Here is an 18,315-nt window from a genome sequence, read left to right as displayed (position 1 = left end):
AGTACTTTTGAGAATATTTTACTATAACATAGGTACTTGTTAAAAAAACCCAATACTTTTTTAGGTCACCAAATTATCATATTTTTATAAGATGGTTACTGAATTATAAAAATTTATAAAATAATTATCAAACTATAATATTTCTATAAAACGGTTACCAAACTATAAAAAATTACAATATGGATATCGAAATATAGTTTTTCTTACAAAAAAATTATTGAACTGATGTTTTTTTTCAAAACATTTTATCTTACTATACATATTTTTTTATCCACATCATCAAGATGGTAACCCGTTTGTAAAAAGATAATACTTCAGTAACCGTTTTATAATTTTTTATAGTTCGATAACCGTTGTGTAAATAAAACTATAGTTTGATAACTATTTTGTAAAAACTCTATAATTTGGTGACCTAAACAATATTTAACCCAATCAATATGCGACAACTACTGTCAATAAAGAGACTGTTGTAGTAACAGCCCACTAACATTATCTCTTCCTCTTCGAGAAACCAAACCAAATTTGCAACTCTCATAAAGAAGAAGAAGAAGAAGAAGAAGAAGATACATGCACCCAATGGAGAAGAAGATGAAGAAGGTAGAGCTAGTATTTGTTTCTATGCCGGGAGTTGGTCATCTGGTATCCACCATTGAATTTGCAAAAACCCTGATCAACAGGTGCGATCATCTATTCATCACCATCATTGTCATGAAGATTCCCACCATTCCATTTCTCAATCCATATGTTCAATCAATCGCTGCATCTCAACCCAACATTCACTTCATCCATCTTCCCGATCAAGTGGACGGCCTTCCTCCATTAACACACGCTGCAAAATCCATTCAAAGCTATTACTGTGCTGTTATTGACTGCTATAAACTCTACGTCAAGAAAATTATCTCCGATGTTACGTCGGCCGGCTCCGTTGCTGGGATAGTTCTTGATTTGTTCTGTGGTTCACTTGCTGATATTGGATCTGAATTGAGTATCCCATCGTTTGTATTCTTTACGAGTGGTGCTTTATTCTTGAGTTTCTTGCTTCATCTGCCTGCTCGTCATCAGCTGGTTGGCTCTCAGTTTGCTTACTCTGATCCTGACATGTTAGTTCCAGGTTTTGTCAACTTGGTTCCTCCAAGTTCCTTGCCGGAACCTTGTTATAACGACGTCGGTGGTTACGCTGCTTATTTGAAGATTGCTAAGGGGTTGATGGCTGCTAAAGGGATATTGGTTAATACATTCACTGAGCTCGAATCTCATGCGCTCGAGTCATTAAACAATGGCGAGAAGAACCCGAATGTTTACGCGGTTGGACCAGTGCTACATCTGAAGAGCCAACCGCATCCGCAGATGAACCATGGTCGATGGGAGACGATCAAGAATTGGCTCGATCAGCAACCCGATGAGTCTGTAGTGTTCTTATGTTTCGGGAGTGCCGGGTTCTTGACTCTGCCCCAAGTGAATGAAATGGCTCTCGGTCTTGAACAAAGCGGGCATAGATTCCTGTGGTCGTTACGTGTTCCCCCGGCAAAGAACGAAGAATTTAAGGATGCAGAAGAGATGTTGCCGGAGGGATTCATGGGGCGGATACAAGGTAGGGGAATGGTGTGCGGTTGGGCGCCACAGGTGGAGGTGCTCGCGCACAAGGCGATCGGAGGATTCGTGTCTCATTGCGGATGGAACTCCGTCTTGGAGAGCTTGTGGTATGGAGTGCCTACTGCTTCCTTGCCTTTGTATGCTGAGCAGGCGATCAATGCGTTTATAACGGTGAAGGAACTAGGATTGGCAGTGAATCTGAAGATGGATTACAGGCCGAACAGGGATGTTGTAACTGCAGATGAGGTTAAAAGAGCTCTGTCTTGCGTAATGGAAGCTGACAGTGAGGTGAGAAAGAAGGTGAAAAATATGTCGGAGATGGCGAGGAATGCTGTGAAGGAAGGTGGATCTTCGTTCAGTGCAGTTTCACAATTCATTAATGATTTAGTTGGCAGTAGCAGCTAAAAAAACTGGAGATTGCTAGTTTTGTTTCATCAATAAAATGTCTCCTTTGGTCCATAAAAGAAAGGCCTAAAGCTAAAATAAAGAAAAAAATTTAAACAAAACTTCTAATGTTATTAATATCTCTATTGGCATGGTGGTTGTGTTTGACCCGTTCTGAATAAATATGACATCCATTTATATCTTCTGGCAGTAGTGGTCAGACTTTAAAAAATAAAAAAAATTTAAAACAGCAATAATATATTAGCTATGTTCTAATCACTTTTTAATCCGCAAAGATTACAAAAACATAATTATACTATAGTTTTATAGTTTTTCTATACTTTTTCAATTGTATCCTTATTTAATATAATGGTGGAGAATCTCACTTTTGGGATGGAAATCTTGAATTAAACTTTCACACTTATACGTTAAGGTCATATTTGGTTCAAGTAATAAGTGTATAAGTAATAGCTATTTTTAACTTTGACTCATCAAGTAGTTATTCCATAATTTTGTAGAATAATTAGTACTCCTTTTAAAAAAATAAAAAATATTAATTCTATTAAAACGAATGAAGTATTTTTTTTTATATAATTTAATAATTTTTTTAATATAGTAACAAGTTAATAAGAAAAACATAAACAGTAACAACATGTCGTATTTTATTGCAGTAATTAAACTAAAACCAAACAGAATTTTTTGAATGAGATTAAATACGACAATAATTTTTTTACTTGGAATCAAATAATTTCAGATAGAAAAAGTAATCATTCTGAGTAGCTGATAGTGCAGCAACATACAGAAACATCAATACCTTCAAATGAAAATGAAAATCAGCACCAGAGGTCCAGAACCACCGTGCCTACAAGTTCACATAGAAAACTCGATTTTCTCCAAGCTCTATACATTTTCTATGAGGTCAATGCACATTCGAGAAGGAAATGACGTGAAGGAAACCATTGTCAATGAAAGCACACAGTAAACTACAAACTCACCAGTAATAGAGTCGTCTTCAAATGCTTTTTCTACATTTTATGAGCTGACCAACTAGTACCAAAATGATCATATGCAACTTCCAATAAAATACATACATACATGAACAAAATAAGCACATTTTAGTAATCCTTGGTTATCTTCAAAATGCGCAAATTGGTAGCTCTTTAACAACACTGTTCGTAACAGATAGAGCAAAAGCAATGTTCGATAGTTAACAAAAATAAAAATACCACAAAGTCTGACTAGCCAAAGAATAGGATATATGTCCCTTTAAGAGAATATCAACCAATTCAAAATACAATCTAACTACATCACATTCTCAAATGTTTAAGAAGTTATCATTCTCTCAAGAAAAAGTGTTGTCTCTTTCCGTGTTTATTGATCTACTACCAACCCACCGCTCACATTCTCTTTATCGAATCCTTCAATATAACTATTCAGATTCAACATCACATCCAATAGAGTCTAGACTACAACAATTTGCTTGTCGAACATACAACACAACTTAAAATTGATTAGAAACAAATTTTTAAAGTAGCAGTATATTAAGATTAGCTAACTAACCTGCTTCGTTGACAATGAGAAAACTATCTAATCTATTTACCATTTCATGACGCAAACTTGAAAAGCAAAACACGGAAGCATAACAGTTTATTTACTTGTATACAATGGGGAAACAGAGCGAAAAAATAGAGTTTTTATGCTAAATTCTCTTTTGGTTCTAAAAAAACCAAGAGAAAACAATGATTTAATTCCGGTAATCCTAAAACTCGATTTAGCTCCCATTAGTGTTCAGGTGTCATTCACAGTACCTTTTTTTTTTCCATTTGCAATATTCATCCCCATGATTCACTATCACCAATCATTAGCAATCAAACACCACAAAGCAAACCCAGAACCAAAAATCTATTCTTTGCTATGACAAGCAACGAAAGTTCAAAAAGTTAAATCAATTATTGCTGCTAATTAAGACCTTAGCATAACATCATATTTCCAATTTCAATCCCCCTCTCTGTTTCGTATAAAAATCTCCCAACAACAACATCAAGAACAGGGATACCAAAACAGACCAACAACAATTCATTAACATAAACTGATATAAACCAAGAAGCATAAACAAATAAATAAATCATACAGTATTTTTGATAATTCTCCTTCTAGCCAAGAACCTCGCAAGCGGAGGCGTAACCGCAATAGTAATCGGAACCCGCAGAGGAAACAAGGCCTTATTACACAGCAGAGCAAGAGCAAGAGCTCCACCAGTAGTAGCAGTAAGCTCAGCAGTCCGATTCCTCGGCTTCTCGACAATCACATCAGCTGAGTTTTTATCATTCTCAACAAACCCAACTTCAGAATTAGTTTCTTGATTGGGGTTTTTGGATAATATTCCGGGGAGATGGTATTTGTCGAAAAGAGATTCGACATCGACGTTGTTCTTGATTGCAATGTAGAGGCCTGTAATTGAAGCTGCTGACACTGAGAAATGAACTCCTATTGCAACTTTTCCGTACTTTTTTAAGAGTTCTCTGAATCTACCTCCGGCCATTTTTGGTTTCTTGATTTGGGTTCTTCGTCAAGGATTTTGGGTTTTAGGGTTTTAGGATTTTTCTGGAGTGTTCGACTCCAAGTCTTCGAGATGTTAACACGACAGCGTTTAGGCATGCCACTTTTTGTCAACTTGAGGCTGACTCAAACGTAGTCACATAAAGATGAAATGGCTTAATATATTATTTAACTCTTAAATTTAATAATTTTATTTTTCTGTGATTTCTAAATTAATTTTATTGTCTATTACACCTCTTAACTATCTTTTATTCTATTTAATCACTCAAACTATACTATTTATTATATTTAACCCCTTAACAATGTTGTTTGTCTATTGTACATTTAAATTTAAATTTTTTTATCCATTTAACCTCCTCAGAAATACAAATATTTAATTTTCAGTTATATTATATCTATGGAAGCATATAAATTGATTTCTGCACGATGATAAATAATTTTTTTAAAAAGATATATTTATTTAAATTATATAATATTTTTATAAATTGTTGACGACAATAAAAATTGGAAAGAAAAGTTATAAATAAATAATAAATATATAAAGTTGATTAAATAATTACATTATATTATTTCTTAAACATGTATAATGTTTTTTTATATTTTAACAATGATAAAAGGAGTTTGTCTCTTTTTATTAATGATACTTATAAAATATATAAATTTATTATATTTTGATAATATTAAATGAATGTTTAATTGTTTAAAAAAAATTATAAATTTTAGTGTGTTTCGTAAATTTAACTTGAATTTTTAATTTTAGAAATTGTAAGATACCAAATTTTAATTTTTTGCAATTTCAAACTTTTCAAATCAATTACGAATCTTTCAAGTTTGTGTTTAAATTGCAAAACACGCTAAAATTCATGATTTTTAAAGAAATTAATCCTTAAATGGATTTTATATAATATATAAAATACATCACTGTTTGTTTTAAATGTAAAAAATAGATTTATATCTTTTTTAAAATTAATACATTGTGTGAGAGATTTAAATGGGTAAAAGAAAGTAGTTTAGATGTCCAATGGGAAAAACATTTAGTTAAGGGGTTAAATAGAACAAATAGTATAGTTTCAGGGGTTAAATAGAACAAAAATAATAACTAAGAGGTTCAATGTAATATAAAAATAATTTAAAAGTCACAAAAAATAAAGTGGTGAAGTTTAGGAGTTAAAAAATATATTAAGTCAAATTAGAATTAATATATTATTTGATCTTAAAACTTATATCTATTTACTCGTATGACTAGTTATCTTTCAGTATAATTTATTTGATATTTCAATTTGTAAATTTTATTCATATAATCTTTGAAATTGTCATTTTTATGACTGTTTAACTTTTTCATTATCCACATGATGCAAATGTTTAATTATAAATAGAAAATGGCGCGAGAGACCCTTAAATTTGAGCTGATGTATTAAATAGTTAAGATATATTTTAATCTTTGAACTTATATATTTTACTCATTTTTTTTTTCCAAAGTTAGAATATATTAATGAAGATGTAAATACAAACAATGAAAGTCATATCACAAGGATCTCAATATGATCTTTCAAATTTGAACAACCAACTACTAAACAACAATCCAAGATAAGCAAAAAATAATCGAAAATAAAGATAAATCTATGACATGAATCCCGATAAATTTAACACAACAAAGAACTATGTTCCCGTTGGACGGGGTACTTAGATCATCCTTTTTCCGATTTGACAAGAAATCCGCTCTATCCGACGAAGCTTAGCATTTTTGATTCATCTTCAAGAATATTCTAAAGAGATAGATTTAAAAACCTCCCCAATGTTTAGATTTACAAGAACTTGGATCTAAAGTTCGAACAAACACTAAATAGTCTTGAACGATCTACAACATCGGATCAAAGAGGTAAGAAAACAAACCATAACAATTTATTTCATAAGATAAAATTTCAAACCATAAAAAACATCTTAAAAAAAAGTCTTATTCAATCAACAAATAGTAGATCTATACTAAATAAAACTATGGGCGGAGAGAAGATGATTTTCCGGTGAGCGGAAAAATCATCTTCTCCCACCCTCACCAAGAACAAGATGAAGAAGATGAACTTTGTTTAGAGAGAAGGAAGAGCAAATTTTGTTGAGAGAGAAAGTAATTTTTTTTTACTCATTTCAGTTTGACCTCTTTAATATTGCAACTTTATTTTTTTTAGATTTTTCTTTATGAAAATTAAAAAAAATAACTCTCTACTTTATATAATTTTTCTGTTCTTAAAACTTCATTTTCTTTCTTAAAATTGAAGGGGAAGAGACGATGATCTCCAGTTTAACCGGTAGGTCATCGTTTCTTTGCCCATCCATCTATATTTTATTAGTTTTATTTTAATAAAATATTCAAATTTTGAGTTTTTTTTTTGTTCTTGGCGTGTTATATAATTTTGATGTTTCTATATTAATTGTGCATTTGTATTGCAATTTTATGTATTCGATCAAAATTTTATCGTTATGGGCGATTACCTATTTTAATTCTTGGTGAATCCTGGTATATTCAGTTCTCTTGATTTATTCAAATTTCTTATTATGGTTTAAGCTTGTTTATATTAATTTCAACAGTTTTTGTGACGTTACAAGTTTACCAGATGCAGATTTCTTGAAGAATCAAACGTGTATTCAACTCCAGCACAGCTGCTTGATTTCACCTTTTATAGATTTACAAGGCAGATCTGCGCGCGACTAAATTGCATAGAAGATGTTGTTTGAGATTTTGACTGTTTGACTGGTTGCAAACAACCCTGATGTTTACTGCTGGAAGGGTAAGATTTAGAGGTTCATTTCCAGATATATCTCGTCATCTTTAGTACGGTTATCTTCAGCTTCAAATTAGTTCGCATCCTCTTCGTTTATTCCTTTGATTTGAAAGTGGAAGTTCCCCCTACAAGCTTATTGGTAAAGGATAAAATTTTTTTCGAATTCCTTTTTGGTTAACAGAGATATTTTTGAATGGGGATCTTGTTGGTCGTTTGATTTGCAGTTTCCCTTAATCAAGCAATCATATTCCGTTTGTTTAGAAGTTTTGGTGTGCGAATAAAATTTTCCTACAACCTTGATCATAGAAAACTCTTACAACCATTAACATGACACTTTTTGATTGGCCTCTTTTAATACATTAAATATATTTATTAAAGTTATATTTTTAGTTTTTATATTTTACATAAAATATGTCCACACAATTTATGACTTCTAAAATTGCAAACTGAACAATAGTATGATTATTTATTTCCTGTTGATAATCTTTCTCTATATTTTAGTTTTTTTTAGACGGTAGTGTGTTGCATATAATAAAATGATAGTTGGAATGGAATTAAAAATAAAATTAACAAAAATTATGAAATTAGTTAACTAAAAATAATTTTTTGTAAGTTCAGCTACTAAAAACTTTTATTAATAATTTTTTTAAAAATAATATATTATTTTAGATAAACATATATTTTATCCATTTTTATTTTTTAAAATTATGGTAAGTTAAACTTAAATTATTTTAGATAATTGTTATAATAGTAAATAAGAATTTAGAATATATTATTATATGAATTATTTTTTATTAATTTAATTTTTTATTCATGATAAAATATTAATAAGCATTATAGTTTTAGGAGTATTATTTGGAAAAATAAAAAAATAAAATTACTCTAAATAATTAAAATATTACTTCCAATAAAATATAAAAATTAAAGTTTTAACTTTATAAATATATTAAATATATTGAAAAATACCAATCAATAAATGTCATGTCAATAATTGTAAGAATTTTCTACAATCTTAATTGTTGGAATATTTTATTCTGTGTGCCATCTTACCTAAGTGTCATATTTTATGGGTTTCTCCTCCTTTAGTGGATCATTTTTTCAATTTTTGGTTGCCTTTTTCTCATGGTCATTACAAAGGTTTATATATGGTGTTCGATTTGGTATTTTAGTGTTTGGGATTTAGGAAGGTGAAAAACAATAGATTTTCAATGGCGTTTTTAGGTCTTTTGACTCCGTTACGTATTCGAGTATTTGCAAAGAGTTTTTTTTCATCTGCATTTTTGTAAAAAATGATGTATTTAAATGTTTAAATTGTTTTGTTGACATTTTTTAATCCTATTCTCAGATTTTTTGCCTTTCACTACTTGTGGTCTCTGTTATTCGGACTCGCCATTTTGAGTCTCCTGTACCCGTGTCGACACGACATGACACGGGACACGACACGAGATCTGAGTCCGACCTTGCAAAGTGCAACCGAACTCTTCGAAAAAAATCAGTTGAAAAGTTTGAAGCTTTAAGGTGGTTGAGAATGATTAAATGGATCTAGATCTGTGAAAATTTGAACTTCCGCCATTGATTCTTCTATAAGCAATTTCAGTCCTCAATTTTTTGCGGCTAGGGTTTTAAAAATAGAAGAAGAAGAGGATGAAGAAGAAGTGACGTGGCTGTTTATGTTTTAAATATAAAAATGGACTTGCAATTGAGCCTTTCTTATCTAGTAGTATAATATCTTCTATTATTAATATTATGGGCTTCTTATGGACTTATCTTCTTTAATGTATTTAACCCAAGGAAGATAAAAATCTAAAAAGAAATTCTCTCGGAAAAAGAAAAGAAAACCTTAAAAAGAAATAATGTAGTAGACTAAAATCTAAAATTAATAATAATTCTAATTCCTCTAAAAAAATTCTAATATATTTATCGTTTGACGGATCCCCACACCCGTGTTTAATTTCGGATCTGTACCGTCGTATCTTCAAATTAGAAGATTAACGAGTCGGACATGCAAATATGTGTCCGACTTGGACACCCATATCCGAATCCGGGTGACATAGCTTGTGGTTGTATTTTATAAATCATTATTTATCAAAATAAAAAAAATCTCTATTAGATTAGTCTTAAGAAAAGATTTTTTTTTTTATAAAATTCAAATACATACTAAAATAAATTTTGATAAATTAAACAAATATTACTAAAAGTAAATGCTGGACATATCACATATGATTTGGTAGTTGTTTCCTTTTTATTGTTAAAGAGAGGGGATAGGATAGGAGAATTAAATTTATGATTTTTTAAGCCGAACTATATAATGTTACTATTACTAGGTTATATTTGTGGGGACATTAGTTGATAACTTCTAATCTTCTATTGCTTGAGAGTTGCTTAACATTTTAAAAACTTGCATAAATAGCTGACTTTCTAGCATTATATATATATATTTTTAGCACGAATGAATAAATACTTAATTACCAATCACAAAGCTGAAGAGCATAAAAAAATGCATATATAATGATTAAACACATTAAATTATAATCTGCCGTCTCCATTTGAATTATACTCAGAAATGATCAAAGTAGACTTAACAACTAGACAAATTATTTTAAATCAAATTGACACATAAATTAATCATACCAGACACATTCAACAATCATAACTAATATATAATAATTTTTCCTTCATTGTCAAGTCTCATAAAACCCTATTTTCTCTTTGCATACTCTTTCACTATAATTCGTTTACTTTCTCAATTTCTTAAAAATTTATAGCTATGGTAGACAAGAAAACGAAGATCTTGAAGAATTATTATTCGGTATTTCTGGTTATTCTTTTTATTAATGCGTCATTCTTCAAGTGTGTTAGATCGGAAGTCTATACGGTCGGTGATGGCGAAGGGTGGGTTACGAGTTCGAACTACGGCTCGTGGTCACAGAAATACAATTTTACTGTTGGTGATGTTCTTGGTACGTAACACTCAATTTCATCAATTTTCCTCTTCAAAATTTTGTTTTCAAATGTTTGTAAATAAAGGGGTTTTATTGTTTTCATTTAATCATGGCAATGCTTTCACCATTTCAGGTGTTTTTTTAAAATTTCATTTTGTTTTTCGTAATTTTATTTTTACACATATGATTTTTGAACGCTTCATATTAATTTTACAATATATTGACTTTGATAATATTATTAATCCTTATGTTAATTCAAGATTGCATCATATTAATTTTACGATATGACTTTGATAATATCTGATGTTTTATGTTAATTCATCAACACATACAAATTTGTGAATACCTTTAATAATTATTTTGTTGTATTTTTATATAAAATGAGAAAAAAATTAATGGAAAATGGGAATAATGATGGTGTAGTTTTCAAGTATTTGAAAGAGCAACACAACACATACGAGGTAACGGAGGCGACATACAGATCGTGCGATACAAGCAGTGGAGTAATAGCAAAGTATGAGAGTGGGAATGATGAAGTGAACCTCGCTCTACCTAAAAAGTATTGGTTCCTTTGCAATGTGGCCGGTCATTGCTTCGGTGGAATGAGATTAGTTGTTGATGTCAAACCATTATTATCTAGTACTTCTGATACTAATAATACTAATACTGATTCCTCTGCAAATGCACCAATTGAACAGCCTCCACCACCCACCTCAGCTGCAAATAATTCTTTGGAAAAATGGGGATTTTTCACTTATTTTATTGCATTTTGGATATTTATCAAATTATATGGGTAATTGAATTTGTGAATTGTTTTCTTTTTCTTTCCTTTTGATGTAAGATTGATTTTTATTTTTTATTTTTTTAGCAACTTTTTTTTTTGTAATTGAGAGAGGGGAGCGCTTGTGTGAGGAATTTAATTTACAAACTAGCATTTTGCTGCTCAGTATTTATACCATTTGAGTTACAGCCTAAGAAGCACGGAAACTTCGATAAAGTTGCGTTTCCCGTTTCAGAAACGTTTCGGAAACAGGAAACTCTTGGACACCCGTACGAAACGTTTCGGGCTGTTTCTGTAAATAATAAAAATTAAAATTGATAAAAAAATTTAAAATTATTACCCACAAATAAAAAAATCTAACTAGTTACCCATAAATTTTACATTCGCATTGCCCACAATACATCAAATATTTTTATTTGTGTTGAATTATATTATATTTTTTATATATTTATAAAATTTTAAATATTTAGTATATTAAAATGAATTATTTTGTTAATTATCATAAATATTTAAATAATATTTTTATAAATATATCCCTACATTTTTGTTATTTACACGTTTCCCCCACGTTTCGTGTCCTTCATTTTGAAATTTTTTCGTTTCTCCGTGTCCGTTTCGTATCGTTTCCGTTTCCCGTTTCCGTTTCCGTGCTACCTAGGTTACAGCTCATTGGTTTTAGCACCTTTTTAGTTGTGCTTGTAGACTATGTTGAATAATATAAGTTTGCAGAAATGTATCTGTTATAAATAAATCTCATAAATTTCAAGAGATATATATCAAAGTTTATAGTATTTGTATTTAGTTCACATTAGAATTGGTTTAATTTTTTAATTTTATATAATTGAATATTGTTGATGCAAATTCTAAACAAACTGATGCCATTTTTAAATAAATTTTAGTATATATATTGTTTTTTTATAACAATGTCAAACAATGCTATTAATATTCAAATTTAATAGTGATGCATATACAACAAAAATATATTTAAATATATCATTACTTGATGATCTAATATCTTAAAAATATCCGATCTTTTAATCCCTTCTCAATCCTATTCTGACGTTGAAAACTGGTCGATTTTACTCTATTTCACATTTTCTCGTTTAAATTGCACCCTTAAGCATTAAATTGATATTTTTTTTCATTTAGAAAAAGTTCAAAAAAGTTTTTCAAAGTGGCTCTTTTTGCATTAAATTGACTTTTTTAAGGAGTATTTTGAATTTTTTTTAAATAAAAAAAATGTTAATTTAATGTTTAAGGGTACAATTGAAACAAAAAAATGCAAAATAAGATAAAATTGACTAATTTTCAATGTCAGGATAAGATTGAAAAGAGACTAAAAAATCGAGTGTGTTTAAGGCATTAGGCCTTATTTGATTATATATTATTTCTCTTGAAGTCAACCTATAATTCAGTCTTAAAAACTAAAAAGTACTAAAAACTAATCTGTAGTAAACAATTTATAATTTTCGTGTGCTCTGATATAGAGATGTATTTTTAGAAAAATGGTTTATCCATTAATTTTGTATATAATTATATGGTATTTTTCAAAGAGTGTCTTGTATTTTAAACAGGTGCCAGTAGCACAGTTTTCAAACGTTATATTGCCGTTTTTTTTTGAAAATGTAAGGAAAGAGTTTATTAAGGTTTTGCCTTGGACTTTCAATTGTTACTTTCTTTGTCTGTCGAAAGTAAGACCGATCGAACTTTGTGGAAGTTAATATGATTGAAACAGGGCACTGTTGGATTTATAGTATAGCTTTGTAAAATCTTGATTTTTAAGTTGTTTTGTAATGATTTTCGAAAAGTGAATTCGATGGATACGAATTTGTTATTTAAAGATGTTTCTAGAAATGTTTTATGTTTGATAATGTTTTTGTATGCAAAAAATTCTTAATGATTTCTAAATTTACTACGGGTTGCTCCGGAGCAAACACTCCCGTTCCCTAACATTTGGGTAGTGAGCATGAAATTTAAACACTCCATCCTTATTCAATGAACAATCGTAATGGTAACAAATGCCGAGTTTTTATTTGGCTTAATCCGTATAGAGGTCCCTATACTTTATACATTTTTTTCCGTAGGTCCTTATACTTTATTTTTATATTATTTGGTCCCTCTACTTATCTATTTTTGATTTTCAGGTCCTTTATGAGTTTTTTCCGATCCTTTTGTGTGGCTGGAGGAAACAAAAAATATAAGTAGAGGGACTGGAGGAAACAAAAATTATAAGTAGAGTGACTGGAAAAAAATCACAAAAAACCTGAAAATCAAAAATAGGCAAGTAGAGGGACCATATAATACAAAAATAAAGTATAAAGATCTACAGAAAAAAAAGTGTAAAATACAGGGACCTCTATATGGATTTGGCCTTTTTGTTTCCTCAAATCTCACAACAGTTAATATAAAAAACCTCAACATTTCTTCGTCAGAATTGGTCTTAATTTCTTAAAACCCCCCACCTTACACTTTTTCTTCGTTTATACCCTGACCTTATAAAAACAACATTTGTACCCAATTTTGAGTTTTTATGTTTCATCCCTACCCAAAAGCATTAAATTGTACTCTTTTCATTTGGAAAAGAGTTTTAAACATACTTTTTTTTATTTTTAAAAATATAAATAAATCCTTAAACTTAAAAAATAATCAAATACATCCAAATAATTAATTAATTTTTTTAATTTTATAAAATAATAAAACGAATTATTATTATTTTAGATTTTTTTGTTGGAAACATTTTTTAAAAAAATAAAAATAAAATTAAAAATTTAAAAAAAAATCGGAAATATTTTTTAAAAAAATAAAAAAAATTAAAATTATTTTTAATTTGTTGAAGAAAATGGTATTTTTTGTACTATTAATAACATTAATATCTAAATAGTATATAAGTTAAAAATAAAGTATTGTTTTAAACTTTTTTTTAAATGAAAAGAGTACAATTTAATGCTTTTGGGAGAGATGAAACATAAAAACTCAAAATTGGGTACAAATGGTGTTTTTACAAGGTTAGGGTATAAACGAAAAAAAATACAAGGTGGTTTTTTTTTTAAGGAATTAATTCTCAGAATTGTTAAGTAACACAGAGTTTTCCAAAGTCATAATCAGCTCTCTTCAGCAACAACCCACCAAGAAACTGCCCCAAAACTTTCTCCCGCAAGAACTTCAAAACCAAATTATCACTCTCTAGTAACACCCCAACCAAATAAGAAGTAGTCACAAGATCAAAGCTTCTCCATCTCCTCTCGTTCGCATATTTCTGCAAACCCGACACAATTCTCTCGTATCCCGCTCTCTCTTCATCACCATCATATTCTCCATTGATGGTTTTCTTACTGGATTTTAATGCTTTAGCAAGGCACCTAGCCATGACAAACCCATCTTCCAACGAACTGCAGCCACCTTGGCCGACATCGGGTGTCATAGGATGAAGAGCATCTCCGGCCACGCACACATTATCTTTGCTTATGTTTGCCCATATGAACTCCATCGGAAATCTGAATCCTAGAGGAGCTGCATCTATATTTTCTACCTCAGTTGTCTCTACTACGTTCTTTATATAAGAATTGCCTATTCCATCTTCTAGTTTTCTTAGCACGATTTGCTTCATCTTTGTTGAGCTATCTAATGCAATTTCCTCTGCATCAAAACAAAGTAAGACCATTCTATGTTATAATCTGATGCCAAAACTTTAATTTCTACCAAATTATAGTTTAGCAATCCGTTAATACTTATACTGTTATGTAAGACGACATATATGTTGAATAGTAACGGATATAATCAAGGGTAAGCAAACATTAGGCTAAAACAAATTAATCAAATACGCTTTAAAGTCTATAATTTGGACGAGAAATTCTTGTTTGGACCACCAAAATTTATTAATTTAGTGATATATATTAACTAACAGACTAATTTAAATATTACTAATTAATACTTTATTAATTTACAATGTCTCATGTTCAATGCATTTGTATATTGTTATTTTTAACAGTTAATTCATGGTGTAATAAGTTCCTTTGCACGACAAAGTAAGTCATTTTTCAAGAGATCTTTATAAATCATTAATTCATGTTTTCACATGAATACGGAGAATAATCCACACGTCATGCAGTGTAATGGTCATCTCCCCTAATGGCAGGTGAAAAGAGTTAGTATCAAGCTGCCATCGCTCCACAAATGCAGAAAGGAGCGGAATATCCAAGTGACCGAACATAATATCAGGGAGATGCCCCAAACCACTCTCGGCTATCAGGTGTTTGACCTCGTCTGAGGCGTCATGATGCCATGCTGACAGCCTCTTACAAACTGCATGTCTACTCTGACACTTCAGAGTGCCTCGCTCCTCCTTCCCTGTCCATATTCCATAAGCGACATGTCCAAGGAAACTGGGAATAATACTCCCGTCCTCAGGTCCACCTGGCACTGGATCACTAACAGTCCAAGCAGGTATTTCAGTCCTGGCTCTTCTACTCGTCACTGAAATTACAATTACAACAATTAACATAAATTTAATATCTTTTAACTATTATTATTAAATTAATGAAATAGTTAAATTTTATTTACCTGATGACGTTTCAGCAACAAACCGTCCATCTTTCCCCTTTCTCCGTCGAATGTTCACGATTGGTCCTAAACTCTCGTCCTCAGAAGTCTCAAAATCAGCATCGTCTATCCGGCGGTCTTCCATGTAATCATCCTCCATCCGATCATCCTGTATCTGATCATCGACTGGCGTCTCACTAGCTCCCTCAATAGCAGGAGCCCCCTTCTTGTGTCGTCGGACTGAGGCACTCACACCACGCTTTCGAACATTTCGTTGTCCCGACTCCTCAAAATCAGCTTCAGCTATAATAGGGTTACTCTTTCCCCTGCCACCATTACCGGGTCCTTCTTTCTGCAATTATCAATTTTACAAACAATAATATTCATTAAATTATACTATTAAACTTAAGCAAATAAAAATATATTAATAAAATTCTAAATTGTAAATACCTAAATTTATTTAGTCCGTAAAATTAAAGATTATTTCTTAAAATCTAAAATAATAGCACTATCAAAATTAAATTTAATTAAATCTATATAATAAAATTTAATTAAATAAAAAATTATATTATACAACCTAAAATTGTACTACTAAAATTTAATTTAACTACACCTATAACTAATAAAATTTAATTTAATTACACCTATAACTAATAAAATTTAATTGTATTTTTCAATTAAATTTTTTTAATTAATTATTAGGTTATTTCATTATTTATTAAATCGATTAATTTTAATTTTTTAAATTAAAAAATATATATAAAAAAAAATTAAATCGATTTACGGCCCTTTGACGGCGGCGGCGGCCTGGCCATCCGGCGGGTCCTGGCCATCGCCGGCGACGGCCTGCACCATCGCCCGGCGATGGCGATGGTGCAGCAGACCATCGCCGGGCGATGGCAATGGTCCAGCAGACATTGCCATCGCCCGGCGATGGTCTGCTGCACCATCGCCATCGCCCGGCGATGGTGCACGCCATCGCCCGGCGATGGTGCACGCCATCGCCCGGCGATGGTGCACGCCATCGCCCGGCGATGGCGAAGGTCCGGCAGACCATCGCCCGGCGATGGCGATGGTCTGATGGACCATCGCCATCGCCAGGCGATGGCGTGCACCATCGCCGGACGATGGCGATGGTGCAGCAGACCATCGCCATCGCCCAGGCGATGGTCTGCTGCACCATCGCCATCGGCCGGCGATGGTGCAACCGGTCATCGCCATCGCCGGACGATGACCGGTTCCCGTAAAAAAAAAATTTAAAAAAAACTTAAAACTGAAATTAAATTACTTACCGGAGGTCCCCGTCTTTTATCTTTCGTCAATTCCGACATAAATCGGCTCCGATTATTGCTTGAGATTTTGTAATGGATTTTAGAGAATTTTGGTTTGAGAGGAAGTTGAGAGGATGGTTTTTTTGTTTTTTGAGTTGAAAAAAGATTAGGGGTAGTTTGGTCAAAATTGGGGCGGTGGGTAGTAATTTGGGGCGGTAAATAGTAGTCCACTTTAATTTTAAGAGCAGAACAGAAGGTTCTGTAAAAATGGTGTCTTTGACATTTACCGTGTCCTATTTAGCTGGTAATTTATTCCGGTTTAGATTTGTATAGAAAACCGGAAAATATTTTCTCGTCTTAGCTTGTTTCCCTTTTCGGAGTCGTAGCCTTTAATGGCGTAAGCTCCCCGTGTTGTGTTGTTTTTGCCGTTTTTCTTCGGCTTTAATAAATTTTATTCATCAAAAAAAATAAATGGTGGGTGGGTGTTTAATTAATGCTAGTTGAAGAATGGAGAGATGGCTAGTGATAGAAGTTAATTTGGTTATAGTCCTTTGCAGAGATCCATTTCTCTTAATTCAATCTTATCATTTATGTGTTTAATTATATTCTCATACCATCAGTTAAAATTAAATTACAGACCAAATAAGATTCTGAAGACAAAGATAAAATTTTAAAAAAATAATCAAAATATACAGAAGGTATTTGAAAAAATATTTAATACATCTCCAATACATATTTGATATAACTTCGATACATAATTATTACATTTTTTATATATATTTGATATATTTTCGATGCATATTCGATCGTTTGAACTTTTTTCTTATTTTTTTATCGATTTATTTAAATCAACCGACTAATTCAATCGTTTGTTTTTATATTTTGAAGATTTTAGTTAATTTGATTAATATTATTACATATATCTTTTTTCTACATATTTGATATATCTTTGATAAATTTATTATAGTAATATAACATATATATTTTTGATATATACATCTCCTATACAATTATTATTAGTTTGTAATTTTTGGTATAGGGATGATTGGTCAAAATATTATAAATCTCTGATACATATTTGATACATTTTCGATATATATTCAATTCCGATATATACCAGATACATATTTGATTTTTTTTCCGATGCATGTTTGATATATCATCTCCGATACATATTTTTTACATCTCCGATATATTTTTGGTACATATTTGAGGGTTCAAACCCTTATTCTTATTTTTTGTACATTTTTAAAGTTTTATTGCATATTTATTTTATACATAATTGATATATTTTCACGACATATCGAAAATTTTATCACATTCATGACATATATATCTTTTATACATATTTGATATATCTACGATATATAATTTATAAATAAAAAATATATTATTCATGCATTAGATCCGTATTCGATGCATTTAAATTATATATCAGATAAATAATTCATAAAATTGTGTTTTTTTAA

The 18,315-nt window shown here is 30.8% G+C and overlaps 5 protein-coding genes across 5 annotated transcripts; 2 read left to right on the top strand and 3 right to left on the bottom strand.

Annotated features, from left to right (window-relative positions):
- The first annotated feature begins 478 nt into the window (after positions 1-478).
- Positions 479-2,175, top strand: LOC126683306 (UDP-glycosyltransferase 71K1-like). Its single transcript, XM_050379158.2, has one exon. The coding sequence runs from the start codon at positions 568-570 to the stop codon at positions 1,996-1,998; it is 1,431 nt and encodes a 476-aa protein (XP_050235115.1). The 5' UTR covers positions 479-567; the 3' UTR covers positions 1,999-2,175.
- A 1,733-nt stretch (positions 2,176-3,908) lies between these two features.
- Positions 3,909-4,655, bottom strand: LOC126679995 (uncharacterized). Its single transcript, XM_050375022.1, has one exon. It carries the CDS (start codon positions 4,517-4,519, stop codon positions 4,103-4,105), a length of 417 nt encoding a protein of 138 aa, XP_050230979.1. The 5' UTR covers positions 4,520-4,655; the 3' UTR covers positions 3,909-4,102.
- A 5,347-nt stretch (positions 4,656-10,002) lies between these two features.
- On the top strand, positions 10,003-11,808 carry LOC126680483 (mavicyanin-like). Its single transcript, XM_050375611.2, has 2 exons — positions 10,003-10,273; positions 10,679-11,808. Exons 1-2 carry the CDS (start codon positions 10,081-10,083, stop codon positions 11,050-11,052), a joined length of 567 nt encoding a protein of 188 aa, XP_050231568.1. The 5' UTR covers positions 10,003-10,080; the 3' UTR covers positions 11,053-11,808.
- A 2,298-nt stretch (positions 11,809-14,106) lies between these two features.
- Positions 14,107-14,697, bottom strand: LOC126682692 (monooxygenase 2-like). Its single transcript, XM_050378439.2, has one exon. The coding sequence runs from the start codon at positions 14,695-14,697 to the stop codon at positions 14,107-14,109; it is 591 nt and encodes a 196-aa protein (XP_050234396.1).
- Positions 14,698-14,951: 254 nt separating this feature from the next.
- LOC126682762 (uncharacterized) lies at positions 14,952-17,513 on the bottom strand. The gene is made up of 3 exons (XM_050378518.2): positions 16,868-17,513; positions 15,597-15,927; positions 14,952-15,509 (listed from the first exon to the last, which is right to left on the bottom strand). Exons 1-3 carry the CDS (start codon positions 16,904-16,906, stop codon positions 15,100-15,102), a joined length of 780 nt encoding a protein of 259 aa, XP_050234475.1. The 5' UTR covers positions 16,907-17,513; the 3' UTR covers positions 14,952-15,099.
- Between the last annotated feature and the right edge of the window lie 802 nt (positions 17,514-18,315).

The sequence above is a fragment of the Mercurialis annua genome, linkage group LG5, assembly GCF_937616625.2.
Source record: "Mercurialis annua linkage group LG5, ddMerAnnu1.2, whole genome shotgun sequence".
Classification (NCBI taxonomy): domain Eukaryota; kingdom Viridiplantae; phylum Streptophyta; class Magnoliopsida; order Malpighiales; family Euphorbiaceae; genus Mercurialis; species Mercurialis annua.
This window is presented reverse-complemented; position numbering and strand designations above follow the sequence as displayed.

Bases quoted from the DNA above. Each gene is read 5' to 3' on its own strand.
- LOC126683306 (XM_050379158.2), top strand. From the start codon at position 568: ATGCACCCAATGGAGAAGAAGATGAAGAAGGTAGAGCTAGTATTTGTT.
- LOC126682692 (XM_050378439.2), bottom strand. From the start codon at position 14,697: ATGGTCTTACTTTGTTTTGATGCAGAGGAAATTGCATTAGATAGCTCA.
- LOC126679995 (XM_050375022.1), bottom strand. From the start codon at position 4,519: ATGGCCGGAGGTAGATTCAGAGAACTCTTAAAAAAGTACGGAAAAGTT.
- LOC126682762 (XM_050378518.2), bottom strand. From the start codon at position 16,906: ATGTCGGAATTGACGAAAGATAAAAGACGGGGACCTCCG. The intron at 15,928-16,867 runs GTAAGTAATTTA...TGATAATTGCAG, and splicing joins ATAAAAGACGGGGACCTCCG to AAAGAAGGACCCGGTAATGG. The intron at 15,510-15,596 runs GTAAATAAAATT...TTGTAATTTCAG, and splicing joins TGTTGCTGAAACGTCATCAG to TGACGAGTAGAAGAGCCAGG.
- LOC126680483 (XM_050375611.2), top strand. From the start codon at position 10,081: ATGGTAGACAAGAAAACGAAGATCTTGAAGAATTATTATTCGGTATTT. The intron at 10,274-10,678 runs GTACGTAACACT...ATGATGGTGTAG, and splicing joins TACTGTTGGTGATGTTCTTG to TTTTCAAGTATTTGAAAGAG.